The following is a 15,841-nucleotide window of genomic DNA, read 5'->3' as shown; positions in this document are numbered from 1 at the left end:
TGTGCCAACGTGTCGTCAAAGACGGAGACATTTTTCGACTCGAGAGAGGGAAACGAGAAGAAAGGGGGGACGCTGGAACGTCTCCCGGGGATCCCGCCACCCGTCGAGAAACTTGAAGGGGGTTTCGCTTTCTAGTTTGGAAAGAAAACCTTCCCAGTGTCCCAAATAGACGTCGTACAAGGGCGCGTTTCAGTCCATGGTGGGCTTTTGTGGCTTTTGGGGGTGCGGAACGGAAATTCAGCACAATCGCTGCCAGCATTATGGGGAACCCGTCAAATGCCACTCATTCACCCATCTATATCATAACAATGAATAGAAAAAGTCTACACACCCCCGTTCAAGTGTCAGGCGTATGTCCGAATAACATTGAAGTCAAGATAAATCACACACAATAAAAAAAATAATCCACCAAGAACATGACCTATAACCTCTCCAACTCAGTTGAAAAAAAATACTTTCAAGGGTAAAACAAATTAGATGTGTTTGCACACGCTTATAAAACTGAGAATGTTGCTGTGGTTAGAATTAACAAATCACATTAAAAAAAAATGTTCGATTGAATTTAACTTTGCAAGATAACGCCAATCTTTGCGAGGGAACACCATTTTTTTTTCCCATGTCACCTTCGAGGCACAGTACAGTAGTATTGTGCGTTTGTTTTTAGGTCATGACAAAAATAAATAAATTTCAATTTAATAGACGATCAGATTTAACAGAAAACCCATACCTACTAAATCTAGGTTCCAACGCATAATTTGTTCATGCACTTTTTGTGACATTTTTTTTTCAAATGTAAAATGCATACCATGGCTCCATTAAGGCTGCTAAACGCTGATCTAAAAAAAAAAAGGCAGTTCCATTCAAATAAATCTGAAAATTGTGGTTGCATTAAGGAGACATCTCTGTTTTTTCTTGATATAAGACCAAAAATAAAAAAAAAATGAAGTGAGAGGCAGTTGCTAATCCACAATTTTTTTTCTGTGCCTTTGTGTTGTTTTGTTCTGACGCACTCTTAACTTATTTATGATAGAAGGGACTCGCCCCAGCAGACTGGAGGAGGAAGAGGAGGGGGCGTGCGCGGGTGTGTAAAGAGAAAAAAAGGTTAAAAACTGGGAATCATCTTGACGGGAAAATAAATGAGCTGATGTGACGGAAATGAAAGACAAGGTAGAACGGAGGAAAGGCGGGGGGGGGGGGGGCTTCCCCGAGGCGTGTGTGTGCGTGCGTGCGTGTGCGCGCGCGTGCACGCTCCCTGCATCCCAGTCAGTGGCAGCATCGCACGCTCAGCAAGTCGGTGGCGGCACAAAGCAAAGTCGCTCCATTTGCCGCTTGCGCGCACACGCAACCTTGGCTCCAGTGACGAGAGGTGAGGCGCGAAGCAAAAAAGCAAAAAGCAGAGGAGCGCATGCAAGAAGACTCAAGTAAGACCTTCAAGCTGACTTTAATAACAATAATGTTGTGCTTATTGGGAGCTGTGTTCTTAATATGTACTTTGGTTGCCTTTTATATTCTCTGGGTTCTCTATATTGGCATGGTTGAGTTTGTTGTGTTAATGGAAATGCAGTTTTGCGGGATTGTTGCCCAATCGTGGAGTTCAAGTTCAGCTTTTTAAATATATCGATAAAGTTCACATCAATATTTTGGCCAATTCAAACCCAAGAAAATGAAATTTATTACGTAATTCCTTGTTATTTAATGGATTGAATCGTTCAATTTGGGTAATTTAGGTTTCATATATAAACATCACTTGAAGTTTTATTTTTCCCCCATCAGTCACACCTTCAGTCTGATGAATTGGTTTTTCTTCAGACGCGGTGGTTTGTTAAAATTTGAGCAGTGATTCAGTTCCCTTTATCTTATGACATTGATGTATTTTATTTGGAAAGAATAAAATTTCTCCCCTTTTTTCTTTTCATAGTAATCTTACAAGTCAGAATTTGTCAAGATACATTCATAAACCTATGGGAATACCATTACGATCAAATATGAAAGATTACTTTGGTCTTAGAGTTATGGTACACAGTATTTTTAAGTATTTAAATCATTAATTGTAAAACTGTACTCCAATAAAGTCCGAATTTGTCAGGGATAATTCTATAATTGTATTCCAACAGTCAGATTTGTGTAAATCATAAAACTATGTTCTTAGAAAATTATTGGAATCTCAAGTACAACATAGTAATTTTTCCCAAAAATAAAATTTTAATCCAAGAAGGATAGTTGTATTGCCTGGAAATTCAGAATCTATTTTGAGAAAAAAAATGGAATCTTACCATTGTCTAAGCAAAGTTTAAAAAAAAAAAAAATTACAATTTTCTGCTCTCATTTCTATTTCAATTTTCACTTGTTGCACTTCCTAAAAATAAATTCTGTCCGTTTTTTTGTGTGTAATCCCGATTACTACCGAACCAACGAAAAGGAAGTCTTTTGCCTTTCTATTAATTTGGCTTTCCCGATCTTTCCCCTGGGTTGTGCCGCCCAGGTGGGCCACTTGTGAACCGGTTTCCATGGAAAGTTGAACAGCACGCATCCAAAACACACCTGAGGACGGAGGCAAACCTTCAGCAGTCTCCTTACGTGTGCAGTATTTAACCCAGATAAACATCCAACCCTGACCCTGACAATATTGAGCTCGCTGGTCCATGATGATATTGACCAGACACGTACGTCCCCCCCCCCCCCCCCCGCAGCCCTCCTCCCTTCCATCTGTCCGCTCGCCGTGCTTCCAGACCCCCTGCCCCAAAAACATAAGCCAGCACGCGACCACTGCATCGATGGCATCCATCACCCCGAAACTGATGACCCCCCCCGACCCCTCCCAAAAAAAATACTTCATAAGCCTCCCCTAAAAATGTATGTCAGGACCCTGATAATCCATGTGAGAGAACACACACATAGTTGTGTGTTAATTGGAAATTTCAATCAATAAGTGCGCCAAAGGGTGATGGAAACGTGAACACACGTGATGATCAGGGTGGACTTACCATTCAGCAAAATTGACTGTATCTAAAAAAAATCTTATTTTTTTTATCTTCAATTGAGCTAAATAATTAGTCTAACTTGCATGCTTAAGCAAAAACAAATCAATCAATCATTTGAGTTTTTTCATCATCATCATCATCATCATTTCTGGGGCATTGGCTCAAGTAAAAAATGATCATTTATTTGCCAGTAGACTGTTTCACTTTGGTCAAAACGATGAGCTATGTAACGGCACTACTGTTACAAACGGCTGAGTGTGCTTTTGTATGCGTGAAAATGAAAGCGGCACTAAGAATTGCCGTTGTTTGGCTTTTGATACGGTTGACCCAGATCTTAGCATGCTCTGCTAGCTCAAGGAGGAGAAAGAAAGGGAGGGTGGGCCTGTGTTTGGTTGAAGGGGGGGTACGTCGGGTTGGGAGGGCTGCTGTGCTTTTGAGGACGCCCCGCTGAGTGGGGAAAAATTATTTTGGAGGGGAAAAAGATGTAGTGAGGAAAAATTGAGAAGAAAAATTGCAAAATTGTTTGGGGTGTCTTTCTGGCTTTGTACTTTGGATTCGGCTACAGTGAAAAGGTGGGGATTTTTTTTTTTTTTTAACTGCTCTGATAATACATCTGAAGGTGGAAAATTCACGGGTACAGCACACAGACTGGGCAAATATTGCAACATGACGCCAACGGCGCCTCATCAGGGACGGGCCAGAAGGTTTCATGGGGGGGGGGGGCTGTTCCCCAAAGATGCAATTAGCTGTGGAACCAGGTCGTGTTTCTCTTTTGAGAGAACATCCACATTACACTTGTATGATAATTAATAACAACAACAGGAAGCTGGAGAAAGGTGATGAGTTCTTTAAAAAAAAAAGTGATACCGCACCTAGCATTTGAAAAAAAAAAAAAAATAGCGCAGCAACACCCAAGCATTCGTTTAAAAAGCTGACACATCTAAAAAAGAACACGACTGGAATTTCTAAACGGCGACTCAACTAGCATGTTAAAAAATAGAAATATGACGAGTAACATTTGTTCTCTCAAATCCAGTCCAACAAGAATGTAAACATGAACTTTTCGTCTTAGTTTTTCTTTCAGCTCACCTGAGCAACCGAGCTTTGCGCCGACCGATGTGTTTGTCGCCATGCTGTGGACACTACCGGTACTGCTGCTGTCTGTTCGCTTGGCCGTTGGTTGGAGCTCTCCCGGTGACGTCATCTCTCCAGCCTCCAACAACGGGAGCGGCATGCAGAGGTTGCCTGACGCCATCATCATTGGCGTGCGAAAAGGAGGAACCAGAGCTCTTCTAGAGATGCTCAACCTGCACCCCGATGTAGAAGTGGCAAAGGCAGAGGTATATTGTAAAAGCAAAAAAAAAACAAAAAACATTTTGTTTGAGGAGATGGTAGTGAGAAGGCAGCTAGCATTTACTTAATGTATGAAAGTATTGCCACTGGGTTTGACGAAAGTGTCCATAACTAAGCAGCGCCCTCTCCCTGCCAAAAGGTGCACTACTTCAACGTGGAGGATCACTACAAGCGAGGCCTCGCCTGGTACCGCTCCCAGATGCCCTTCACCAGGACCGGTCAGTTGACGTTGGAGAAGACCCCCGGCTACTTTGCCGCGCCCCAGGTTCCGTCTCGGATCCGGGCCATGAACCCCGGCACTCGCCTGCTATTGATTGTGCGTGACCCGGCCGAGAGGCTGGTGTCCGACTACACGCAGGTCCTGCACAACCGTCTGGCCCGCCAAAAGCCCTACCAACGTCTGGAGGAGCTTCTACTCCACGAGGGCCAGGTGGACGCCGGCTACAAGGCCCTCCAGAGGAGCCTCTACCACAGGCACCTGGCCCGCTGGCTGGAGGTCTTCTCCAGGGAACAGATTCACGTGGTGGATGGAGACGCCCTGGTCCGCGACCCCTACCCCGAGCTGAGACGGGCTGAACGCTTCCTGGGGCTACCGGCCCGCATCGGCCCGGAGAACTTCCGCTACAACAGCACCAAGGGGTTCTACTGCCTCCTGGAGGCCGGACGGGAAAAGTGCCTGGACCAGTCCAAAGGACGGCCTCACGCGCCTCTCGGTGGACTCGCCTTCAGGAAGCTCTGCCGATACTTGGCGGAGCCAAACCGCTTGTTCTTCAACATGGTGGGCAGAACTTTCTCCTGGTGCTGAGGACACACATTCCACCCTGCGTGTCATTGACCCAAAAAGAACAAGATGAAGGAAGTGACTTAATAATCATGCTGGTGCCTCCATGGATATTTAAAAATAATAATCATAACAATTAGCATTTAATAATAAAAAAAAGAAGTAAAAAGGCAGCTGGAATTTGAGATAAAAATGATTAGGCAGCTAATGCTTGACAACATGACAACACAATTAGCATTTTCTTACATGCAAAAAAAATGTGGTTGGAATTCAAAAACAACAACACAACTAGCATTTGTTGAAAACACGACGACACGGCTGGAGCATGTTTAGAAAAGCACACCAAGAGTTGGTGTTGCTAGCCAATTGGTGTTCATTTAAAATAATTCAAGCATGCCAACACAGGTGGGGTAAAAGAAAATGTGTGGCTAACAAGAAGCAAAAAAAAAAAAAAAAAAAAAAAAGATGCCGGTGGAAGCTAACTGAGTTTAAAAACCTTACGATCCCCCCCCCAAAAAAAACTTGGATTATTAATGTCAAAATAACTCTTGCACTATGAACTTTTCTATGTAAATCAAAATGACAGATTGAACATTTACAAGATGTTTGGATTAGCAAAGCATTTGTGTTGTTTGAATGTTAAGTGTAAATATCATTTTTTAGATTCACCCTAAATGTATTGCGACTAGTTTTTTGTGTTGTCTTTATCGAATCAAATACATTTTCATTGATCATCATCTCGGGGCGACTTTATTGTTGTCGACGCTCAATTAAGCCCCACCAAAATGTTTCAATACAGAATTTTCAATGCCATCCTTTCATTTGTTTTACTTTAATAGTTGTATTCACAAAAGCATATTTTAAATTCCAATAATCATGCTTTTCATATTGCTCAAAACTGATGAAAAATCCGATTGTCTCACTCAAAGACAACAAAACATTTACTTGCTTCTGTTATTTTACATTTTGATGTGCGGACAGGCACATCACAGTCCCAACTATTTGTATATTAAAAAAAATAATAATAATCAATGTCCACTTAAAGAGCGTCTATTAATCAGAAGACGTATGAAACTGAAGTATACAGGCGGTTTCTCAAAGCAGCAGTGATGAGAAAAATGAAGAATATAGAGCTTGGGTCAACGGATCCCCTAGAAATGACATGGAGGAAAAAAAATAAACTGTGGCCACAATATGAATCAGCATTTTGAACACTTGATGCCTTATTCAAGGTCGGGAATGAGTAATTAGTCAGCAAAAATTCAGTTGTTTTTTTTTTATGTACAATCTTTCTGTATTGACACCACCATTTTTTTTTTCCTCTCCATGTCATGAACGGCTGTCCGTATGGGTCAGTTCCTCAAAGTGTGCATTCTGGGAGTTACCATACCTCCATCAGGACATCTTCTGGAAGACGAACACCAGGTAGATACTGGTGGCTTCCCACTCAGACCTGCTGAGCGTACCCAAACGGATCCGGGCGTTACCCGCACGGTCGCAGTGCTCGCGGGCGTGCCGGTACTCGTCCTGGTCCTCGGACGGCGGACCCTCGCTGCGTTCGCCCGGGAACTCCTCCAGCGATAGCATCTTCATCATGAGATTGCGGTGATGGCTCAACTTGACCTTCTCTTGGTAGAATTCGGAGAAGCGCTGCTTGGTCACCAGTCGCATGCCGTAACGCGATGCCATGTGCTCCATCAAAGGGAAGTAGACCAGGAACTCTGGGACATCCACCACCTACAAAAAAAAATTAAAAATAGTACAGTCGAGGACCTAACCGATTAAGTACAAGTCGTTTTTCTGTGGGGGGGGGGGGGGGGGGGGGGGCATACCTGCTCCAGGTTGAAGTGGTACTGACATCCAAAGAGCGGGTAGTTGCCTTTGCCATCGAAAGTCACCCGGTACACGTCATTGCCGAAGGAGAGCGAGTCAGACGCCTCCAGGCGCTTGACCAGCTCGTAGGCGTCCGGGGTGGTTCCGATGAAGAATCCACCCGGCTTGAGGCGCTCGCAGGCGTTCCTCAGCATCACGTCAGCCTTGGCCTCGCTCTCAAATGAGTAGTGGTACACAAACTGGCAGCTGCAGATGTCGAACTTCAAGTCGGGCCGGTCCAACTTGTTGGCAAGGAGCTCCTTTGTGCAATCCGCCGTGATGAACTGGGCGCTGAACATGCCCTCGTCCCTGTGGTTCTTCCGCTTCATGTCCTCGTAGCGACTACGGCACTGCTCCACCGACACGCCGGCGATGTCGACGCACACCAGGTGGTCGATGCCGCCCTTGCGCCACTTGAGCAGGTCGCCGCCTTTGCCGCAGCCCAAGTCGAGCACGGAGAGGCGCCGGTGTTGGCCGTCGTCTCGCAACTTCTCCACTGTCTCGCCGATGAGGACGCTATGAATGGATAGACAGATAGATCAATAGATTCTCACAGCAACGATATGGTGGGTTCTGGTTTTAGACCGTTTTAGGAAATTCTAATGAGGAATTAAATGGAAGATTTAAAAAAAAGACAATCCCCTCCAGAAAATGGAATAGGAGCCTCCATTGTTTTTGTTGTACACTGAAAACATTTGTGTTTTGGATCAAAAGATGCATATTAGCCAAAAGACTTCCAACTTTTATTTCAAGGTGTTTCGTGGGTTGAACAATTTAGCAATCTTTTGTTATTAAAAAGTAAACAGTGACCGATGCAAAAGATGACGCAGACCTTTTCATCCAATTGTTGAAATTCCGCATGAAGAAGATGCGGCTTTGGCTACGCGCGGCCAGTCCGGTCTCTTGGAGCCGGTTGTAGTGGTTGGCCACATTTGTGTTGTGGTCCAACTGGACCTTCAACTGCTTCTTCAAGGGGGATTCATCGTCCTCGTCGCAGCAACTCGTCTTCTTTGTGCCGTCGCCGAGAGCGTCCATGTTTGTTACGCTTGTGTGTATACAGACAAAGGCGCATGCGCGTAATACTACTTCCGGGTTTAAAGCACGCGTACATCCGGGGTCCAAGTGGTCTTTTTTTAATAGGTTGTAAATCAAGTTCATTTTAGTAAAAATTTAGAATGCATATATTGCAAGAGTCAATTGTATTCTCTAACAGGAGAATCGTCCTCTTTTATTAAGACACATGCGCATGATACGTTACTGTACCGATCATTCCCTAATTTTTTTTGTTTCCAAATTAGGTTCACATGCATAATTCCAATTCAGAATAAATTAAATTAAGCCTTTGTGTTTGTCACTTGACTCACATCCTTTGATTTGAATCTGGCCTCCACTACTATTCTGATGCAAATACAAGAAATGTCTTTTTTTTTTAAATGCTATTTTAGCATAGTCTTAGTAAACAATTGAATACGGTATGCACGATAAGTAAAGACTTATCTCTTTTTCTCTGTTTGTGTACTCCTCAACAATTAAAATTTGGGCCATGAATCTAATCATTCATTACTATACATGGACATCCATCCTAAGTCCAGAGATAGCATACAAAGGGTGTTTTATTCAAAGACAAAAAACGTTGTCAAACACAGCTTAAAGAAAAAAAAATAAGTTCTGATGTTTTTCAATACAAGAATGTCATGGCGTTCAATTCAAGGTGCACACAGACAGTACATTTGGGTGTCAAAACCCTGCTGAGGTTAAGTAAATGTAGCGACTTCTAATAAGTGTACAGTATATATGTAGTGATATGTCACCTGGGAGGGGGCCGGGGGGAAAAGGTAGCATGAAATCACACTCAACTTGTTCAAGTTTAAGAATTATGCATGCAAAAGCATCCATGATTTTCAATGTAAAAAAAAAAAAATTAATACTTGTTACATGTGCAGTTTCAAAGCACCAATGCACATTTTTTTGCCATCTTTCAAAAATATCACGCAAGCGCTATATTCAAATTGAAATAACCACAAAACAAATTGGTATCATATAAAAAATGCTTTTAACAATTTCAGTATAAAACAGAACAGGCCAATCAAACAAATTCATCGTCGACATTTTGACATCGTCAAGCATTCTAACCACACGATGCATACAATTTTATTTTTTCCCGCCGTAAATGATCCTAGTTAAGTGGGGAGGTATAACAACACAAACGCTAAACAATCGCTCTTGGTTTGCGATCATCATATAGACAAAAATAAAGCAAAAACAAACAAAAAATATTCTGGTCTGTAGAGGAAGGCCAGAAAACTGGTTGGACGTGGGGCGACTACACGGTCTTCTGTTGGCCCTTCTTCCCGATGAGGGATTTGTGGATGTGTGGGATGACACCTAGACCGCCACAAGAACAAATGATTGATTAAATGACACATTTTGACATAATGTGACATCAAACTTTCAACAATTAAAATCAATAAATAAATCATGTTAATTGACATGTCTTTACAATTTCAGAAAACTTCAGTAAGGGGCGCCATAAATTGGCACTCTTAAAGCCTTACAGCTTATTGCTAAGTGAGCTTTATTGCTACAGTTCAACCTATAGGCAAAACTAACAAATATGAAATAAAGCTTATTCCATTGAGTAAAGGTATCAAACATCGCTTGCCGACTTATGCTAATGATGATAATTCACACACATTGGCAATACGTAGCTTGTAGCAATCACAAAAATTTCTAAAGAGACTGAGGAAACGGAATATGACAATAGAAGAGAATGCAACCTTGCTGAAGCCACGGTACATATTTCGAAGAGGAGTCGAGGCCACCGTTACGGAAAACGTAATTATTTACTGCGCGTGTGTATGCCTCACCTCCGCCAGCAATGGTGGCCTTGATGAGCGAGTCCAACTCCTCGTCTCCACGGATGGCTAGCTGCAAGTGGCGAGGAGTGATACGCTTCACCTTCAAGTCTTTGGATGCGTTACCCGCCAACTCCAGGACCTGAGCAAGACACCAAACTTAACCAGAAAAAAAAAAAAAAAAGGCACGAGAACACACGCCAACGAATACGCAAACGAGACACTGAGACAGACATACGAGAGAATGAATACACACAGACGGACACGCACTCACTTCAGCGGTGAGGTATTCTAGAATAGCGGCGCTGTACACGGCGGCGGTGGCTCCCACACGACCGTGGCTGGTAGTGCGCGTTTTCAAGTGTCGGTGAATACGTCCAACTGGAAACTGACAGGGGGGCAAGAATATATATATATATATCAGTCGAACTTCAAATGGCATAGACAATTATAATACCCTAAATGATCTGTGGCATCCGTATTATTGTGATCCAATGTTAAATAAGTTGTCAGGGACTTGCTTAAGGAAGTTGAAAAAGTCAGAGCCAAAGCGATTTTTATGAGTGTGATGGAACTCACCTGGAGGCCAGCCCTCTGTGAGCGAGACACTGCCTTAGCCTTGGCCTTGCCGCTGTCTTTTCCTGCCTTGCCGCCAGCCTGCAACCAATATAAACTCACAATTACATCAGCAAGGACAAAAAACTTTTTTTAAAGTCTTGAATTGCATTGATCTTATATTTATCCGACTATTCTAGCACCAGAAAATGCCATACAGTGACAAGGTACAGTTGGTATGTACAAAATACATGAAAGCTCAGCAGCTCATTTCAAAATGAATTGACTTCTTACAAAGCTTTCCATTACAAATAATATTTTTTTTTTTTACAAATGGACAGAGAAACAATAACATATAACACACAATAACATGGTTGACAGCATGTAAGCATTCCAACAGCTTGGCAGTCAAACCACATTCTAATAGATTACATTATAATATAATAATGGGTATAACGTGTTTTGTTTTGTTTTTTTTAATCAGCGATGCAAGTTTTCTTGATAATTTGTTTTGTGATTTTAAAAGTAAGTGGATTCTGTTGTCTTTTACTGTGGTACCGAATAAGTATCGAGAATTGTGGAAAATCTCAGGTATTGGTACTGACAACTGAAATTCTGGAATCGTGACAACCCTAGAATCCATCACTAAAATTTGCTGTTCACAAATCTAACAGACAGAAAAATAGACATGAACACAAAAAATAAGAGGGGAAAAACACACAAAAAAAAGCACAAGATTTAAATTTGAAAATGCAATAATACCAAGCATAAAATATACACACAAAAAAGGGGAAACACCAAAAAGCACAAGGTATAAATTTGAAAATGCAAATAATACCAAGCATAAAATATACACAATTAATTATATTTTATAATTCGATAAAATACCACCAAAAAAACATGCAATAAATGCAAACGAGACAAAATACAAAAATTTTAGAGAAAAACATAAAAACTTTTCTGACCAAATTATAAATAATATAATCCGTTGAAAAAAACCCTAAAATAATCGAGTTAATTTTGTGGAAAAGATAATAGAAAATTAAAAACTAAAGAGCGAAAAATAAAATAAGACATACATAAAAATATCCATGTTGAACAACATCGAAACATTGGAGGGAATACACACCTAATTTGAAAAATTGAAAAACAAAACATTAAAAACTCACTGAAGTAAAGCCTTGTATGGTATTTCATAAGAGCGACATCATTATTTAGCTTGCTAACAGCTAACCTAAATTGTCCGTCGTTGCCAGTTAAACGTGTGGCTGTAATACGAAACTTAAAAAAATGAACTCCGACTTCTGGCGCCTCCGTTGATGCTAACACTTTAGCTGTGACAGTTAGCCAAACACCTTGTAATTCAACGCGGTACTTTCTTTCCAGTTATGATAAATATTTGTTCTTTTCTTTTAATGAATATAACCCCATCCCACCGCACGCTTGCACTCGTGGACGCGTACATACCATTTTCCACCTCTTGATTTGATTGAAGGACTGAGTAGTTAGCAAATAATTTCGGCTTCCGAGAGCAAAGAAACAATAAAGCCCCTTTTCGCAAGTCTTTTCATGAAAGCCGTGAAGGAGGCCCGGCGTCCAATCACATTACGCGTTGTTCCTTCGAATCTTGACTTTGACTAATCAGCGCACGGCTTGCAGGGTGGCCACCCATCCCCCAACTGGCGATTATCGCGCCTGCTTTTTGCGCACGAAACCGTCAAGTAGGCGGTACTTGTTGGAAAAGGGAACGTACTTCCGGAGGTGGTGACATTCCTTTTGAAGGGGTGACAGGTTTAGCCAATAGAAACGCAAGACTTCAACCACTTTAGGATTGGCAACCGAGGCCACCAATCAAGATGCAACGTGTATGTACGCGTGCGTGTTTTTTGTTTAGCGGAGTCTTTCCTTCCAGGGCCATCCTTACCCCAAAATATACGAAATACGCCATACAGTACAACACGTCGAAGATGCGAGGATAACATATCTGAACTAAATCGTGAACCTTATATTTTATACTTGACGGACATTGGCGAATATGTATTTGAATTGACATCCGTTGTGATCAATAGGCATATAGTATCCTGTTACTTCTTCCTAGTGGGCGGGACTTAAAGTGGAGTATCAATCCTGAGGTAATTTTTTTTCTTCCAAAACTGCACAAAAAACACAATGTAGGACATCAAAGTCTCATCCATATTGAACCTCTTCAAATGTCAGCTACAAACGCTGTTAAACCGTCAAAACACCCCTCGTCGTACTGTACGACTTTTCAACTGTAAAAGCAATACGAGTGCGCGCGTCACTCAAGAGAGCGTTGACGTTGAACTCAAAGGACAAGGGACTCGGCGAATAGAAACGCAGGATTTAGAAAACGGTGACAACTGGCACCCGTGGCGACCAATCAGCATCGAGTTTCCGTCGTCGGTGTGTTTTCTCCGCCAGCCTAGCTAGCAAAGCGGGTGGGGGTCAAAGATAGGCAGAGACGGGCTGCTGGTGGCGAAGATGGCGGATGGGGACAGTGGAAGTGAGCGTGGAGGCAGTAGCAGCGGCGGTGGAGGAGGAGGAGGGGGAGGCAGCGGCGGCGGCTTCCAGCATTACCAGCGGGAGCCTGAAACCCAGGAGCTGGCCTCGAAGAGGCTGGACATTCAGAATAAACGCTTCTACCTTGACGTGAAGCAGAACGCCAAAGGCCGGTTCATCAAAATTGCCGAGGTCGGGGCAGGGGGCTCCAAGAGTCGGTTGACGCTCTCCATGTCGGTGGCGGCCGAATTCCGTGACTACCTCGGGGATTTCATCGAGCACTACGCCCAGCTGGGGCCTAGCACTCCGGAGCAGATCGCCCAGTCGGCGGGCGGTGATGACAGCGGGCCTCGACGGGCCTTGAAGAGCGAGTTCTTGGTGCGGGAGAACCGCAAATACTACCTCGACTTGAAGGAGAACCAGCGGGGTCGCTTCCTTCGCATCCGCCAAACGGTCAACCGAGGCCCTGGCTTTGGTGTCGGCGCGGGAGGAATGCCCGGAGCCGGCATGCAGGCCGGCCAGACCATCGCGCTACCAGCCCAGGGCTTGATAGAGTTCCGCGACGCCTTGGCCAAGTTGATCGACGACTACGGCGGCGATGACGACGAGCTTGCCGGCGGTGGTGCAGGCGGGGCGATGGGCTACGGTGAGCTCCCGGAGGGTACCTCCATTATGGTGGACTCGAAGCGCTTTTTCTTTGACGTGGGCTCCAACAAGTACGGCGTATTCTTGCGGGTGAGCGAGGTGAAGCCCAGCTACAGGAACTCCATCACAATACCCTTCAAGGCTTGGGCCAAGTTCGGTGGAGCGTTCAGCCGCTACGCCGAGGAAATGAAGGAGATCCAGGAGCGCCACCGGGACAAGGGCTTCGAACGCCGGGCCGCGGAGGAATCCGAAGGCGAAGACGTGGATGACGACTGACGGACGGACGGACGGACGACCAACGGGATAACTGTTTGGTTTTAAGCTCAAGCTATCAACAAGTCACGGATGAGCGAGAGCCAGAGTGAAAAGAGAGACCTTAACGTGCATGACGAATCGAACTATTTTCAAACGCGGAAGTTAAACGATATATGAGAATATAGTGTCTATATACATATAAGGAAAACAAAGTTTAAGTGAATATTATAGGTATAGGTCTTGTATGAGATACCCCGCCCATTGATAGAAAATATATGCAAATATATAAATACGTATATATTGAGTGTACATTTGATAGCAAGTTCAGCTCAAGACAGACAGATCATTAAGGTTCCACCTTCAGGTTGAGAGCCAATCAGAAGAGTTCACTTTGAGGCCCAGTCAGAAGAGACCCCTTACTCGAGAGCCAATCAGAGGTCCTCACCTGACTTGTAGTTTGTGTCAGACCAGCAACAAACTGGCGGGGAAGGTGTTTCAGTTGCACTTCTTGATTTAAAGCCAATCAGAAGAGCTAACCTGACTTGACAGTTTCTGGACCCAAAGGCGTCGACTTCGGGGGGGGGGGGGGGGGATGGCGTTACGAGCACACTCTTGGAGAAAAGGGGAGTCCATTTTGACTGAGGAGGCGGCAAAACTTTGGAGTTACGTTGGCGCAACCCAAATGTTTTATCTGTGTCCATGTGACGTCCGTTGCATCTGATAAGATCACACAAGTTGAGCCCCCCCCGATTGGCTTACCAATTTTCAGGCTTATCGAAGGGTGTTTTGGATATCTACTGGGTCAAATTAGGTGCTGTAGGGGAAAGACAAAGGTGCTGTACTTAAGTATAAAAACATAGAAAAACAAGTATAGATAAAATTATTTTTCAAAAGAGATTTATTGAATTATAAAAAATGAAAAAACTATGGATGAGATTTGGTCATACCTGCTTTTTTTTTTTCTTTTCTTTATTTCCCAAAGAGCAGGGTTTCCCAAACTGTGGCTCAGTGAGCCATTTAAGGCCCTGAACTGGTTATGTTGGGACTACAATCACATATGTTGTTTATCGTTATTTTACATGTTATTACAAAGTACATGATGCGTATTAAGTTTGTTTTACAGCGAGGAACCATGTTTTATTCTTGTCACCTTCGGTTATTATGGCAACTTTTTCTTGTAACATAACCTTAATTTTTTTTTTTACCCATAATAATTAGCACTTTATTCTCATAACACAACTATTCTCATAAAATATTGATTTTTTTTTTAAATTAAACACAATTACACTACTAATACGATTCTGCTTATATTGAAAAAGATGCAATTTAATCTCATACTAGCACAGCTTTATTCTCATAACGTGACCCCTCTGCCCAAAAAAATACTTTCCATTTTTTTATTTTTTTTTTATTTTTTTTTTATAAATAATAGGATTTCCCCCAATAACCTTTTGGGGCAAAATACAGTGAGACCATCACACACAAAAGACGTTTTTGTGGTGACACCCTTTTCATTACTCTTAAGTTTACAACTTGTTTTTCTTTAAAACATGAAATAAACCGACAACTTTGTTGTACTTTTGACTTTTTAAGGAAAAAAAAAAATATGACTCTTGTTCTAATGTCACATCTGCACTCACAACACTACACGCAACCTTACCAAAACAGACTTTTTTTATTTTTGGTAAAACGTTGCCTTTTTAAATTTTAAGACATGTTTTTGTCAAACGTTACTACAAGAGATTTTTTTCCTTTTCTTTCTAACCTACATTTTGTGTCCTGGGAGGATTTTTGGTTTTGCTTATTGTAACAGCATTCATGTCTGGCGTGTTCAACGCCACTTGTCATTTTGAGTTTGGGAAACCCTGCCTTGGAGTTGAACAACTTTGTTCCTAAAAAATCAATTTTAGTTTTCGAGCAGCACTCCAGGTCACTTTACAGTTTGTCGCGTCATCCGTCGGCTTCTCCAAAAAAGCACCACCTTCGATTAATGTTTTCTTCCTTTTAATTTTGCATGCCTGCTT

At 42.7% G+C, this 15,841-nt stretch overlaps 4 protein-coding genes across 4 annotated transcripts; 2 read left to right on the top strand and 2 right to left on the bottom strand.

Annotated features, from left to right (window-relative positions):
* The first annotated feature begins 4,111 nt into the window (after nt 1-4,111).
* Nucleotides 4,112-6,137, top strand: hs3st1l2 (heparan sulfate (glucosamine) 3-O-sulfotransferase 1-like 2). The gene is made up of 2 exons (XM_085909329.1): nt 4,112-4,321; nt 4,474-6,137. Exons 1-2 carry the CDS (start codon nt 4,112-4,114, stop codon nt 5,137-5,139), a joined length of 876 nt encoding a protein of 291 aa, XP_085765455.1. The 3' UTR covers nt 5,140-6,137.
* On the bottom strand, nt 5,229-8,068 carry rnmt (RNA (guanine-7-) methyltransferase). Its single transcript, XM_085909310.1, has 3 exons — nt 7,820-8,068; nt 6,948-7,503; nt 5,229-6,852 (listed from the first exon to the last, which is right to left on the bottom strand). Exons 1-3 carry the CDS (start codon nt 8,020-8,022, stop codon nt 6,511-6,513), a joined length of 1,101 nt encoding a protein of 366 aa, XP_085765436.1. The 5' UTR covers nt 8,023-8,068; the 3' UTR covers nt 5,229-6,510.
* Nucleotides 8,069-9,021: 953 nt separating this feature from the next.
* Nucleotides 9,022-12,550, bottom strand: LOC147058445 (histone H2A.V). Its single transcript, XM_085909367.1, has 5 exons — nt 11,865-12,550; nt 10,422-10,499; nt 10,117-10,230; nt 9,855-9,984; nt 9,022-9,372 (listed from the first exon to the last, which is right to left on the bottom strand). Exons 1-5 carry the CDS (start codon nt 11,865-11,867, stop codon nt 9,311-9,313), a joined length of 387 nt encoding a protein of 128 aa, XP_085765493.1. The 5' UTR covers nt 11,868-12,550; the 3' UTR covers nt 9,022-9,310.
* LOC147058444 (transcriptional regulator protein Pur-beta) lies at nt 12,286-15,154 on the top strand. Its single transcript, XM_085909322.1, has one exon. The coding sequence runs from the start codon at nt 12,900-12,902 to the stop codon at nt 13,836-13,838; it is 939 nt and encodes a 312-aa protein (XP_085765448.1). The 5' UTR covers nt 12,286-12,899; the 3' UTR covers nt 13,839-15,154.
* The last annotated feature ends 687 nt before the right edge of the window (nt 15,155-15,841 follow it).

The sequence above is a fragment of the Syngnathus leptorhynchus genome, chromosome 4, assembly GCF_054491065.1.
Source record: "Syngnathus leptorhynchus isolate UIUO chromosome 4, UIUO_Slep, whole genome shotgun sequence".
Taxonomy (NCBI): domain Eukaryota; kingdom Metazoa; phylum Chordata; class Actinopteri; order Syngnathiformes; family Syngnathidae; genus Syngnathus; species Syngnathus leptorhynchus.
The sequence above is the reverse complement of the archived record's forward strand: the minus strand, read 5'-3'. Positions and strand labels throughout refer to the sequence as shown.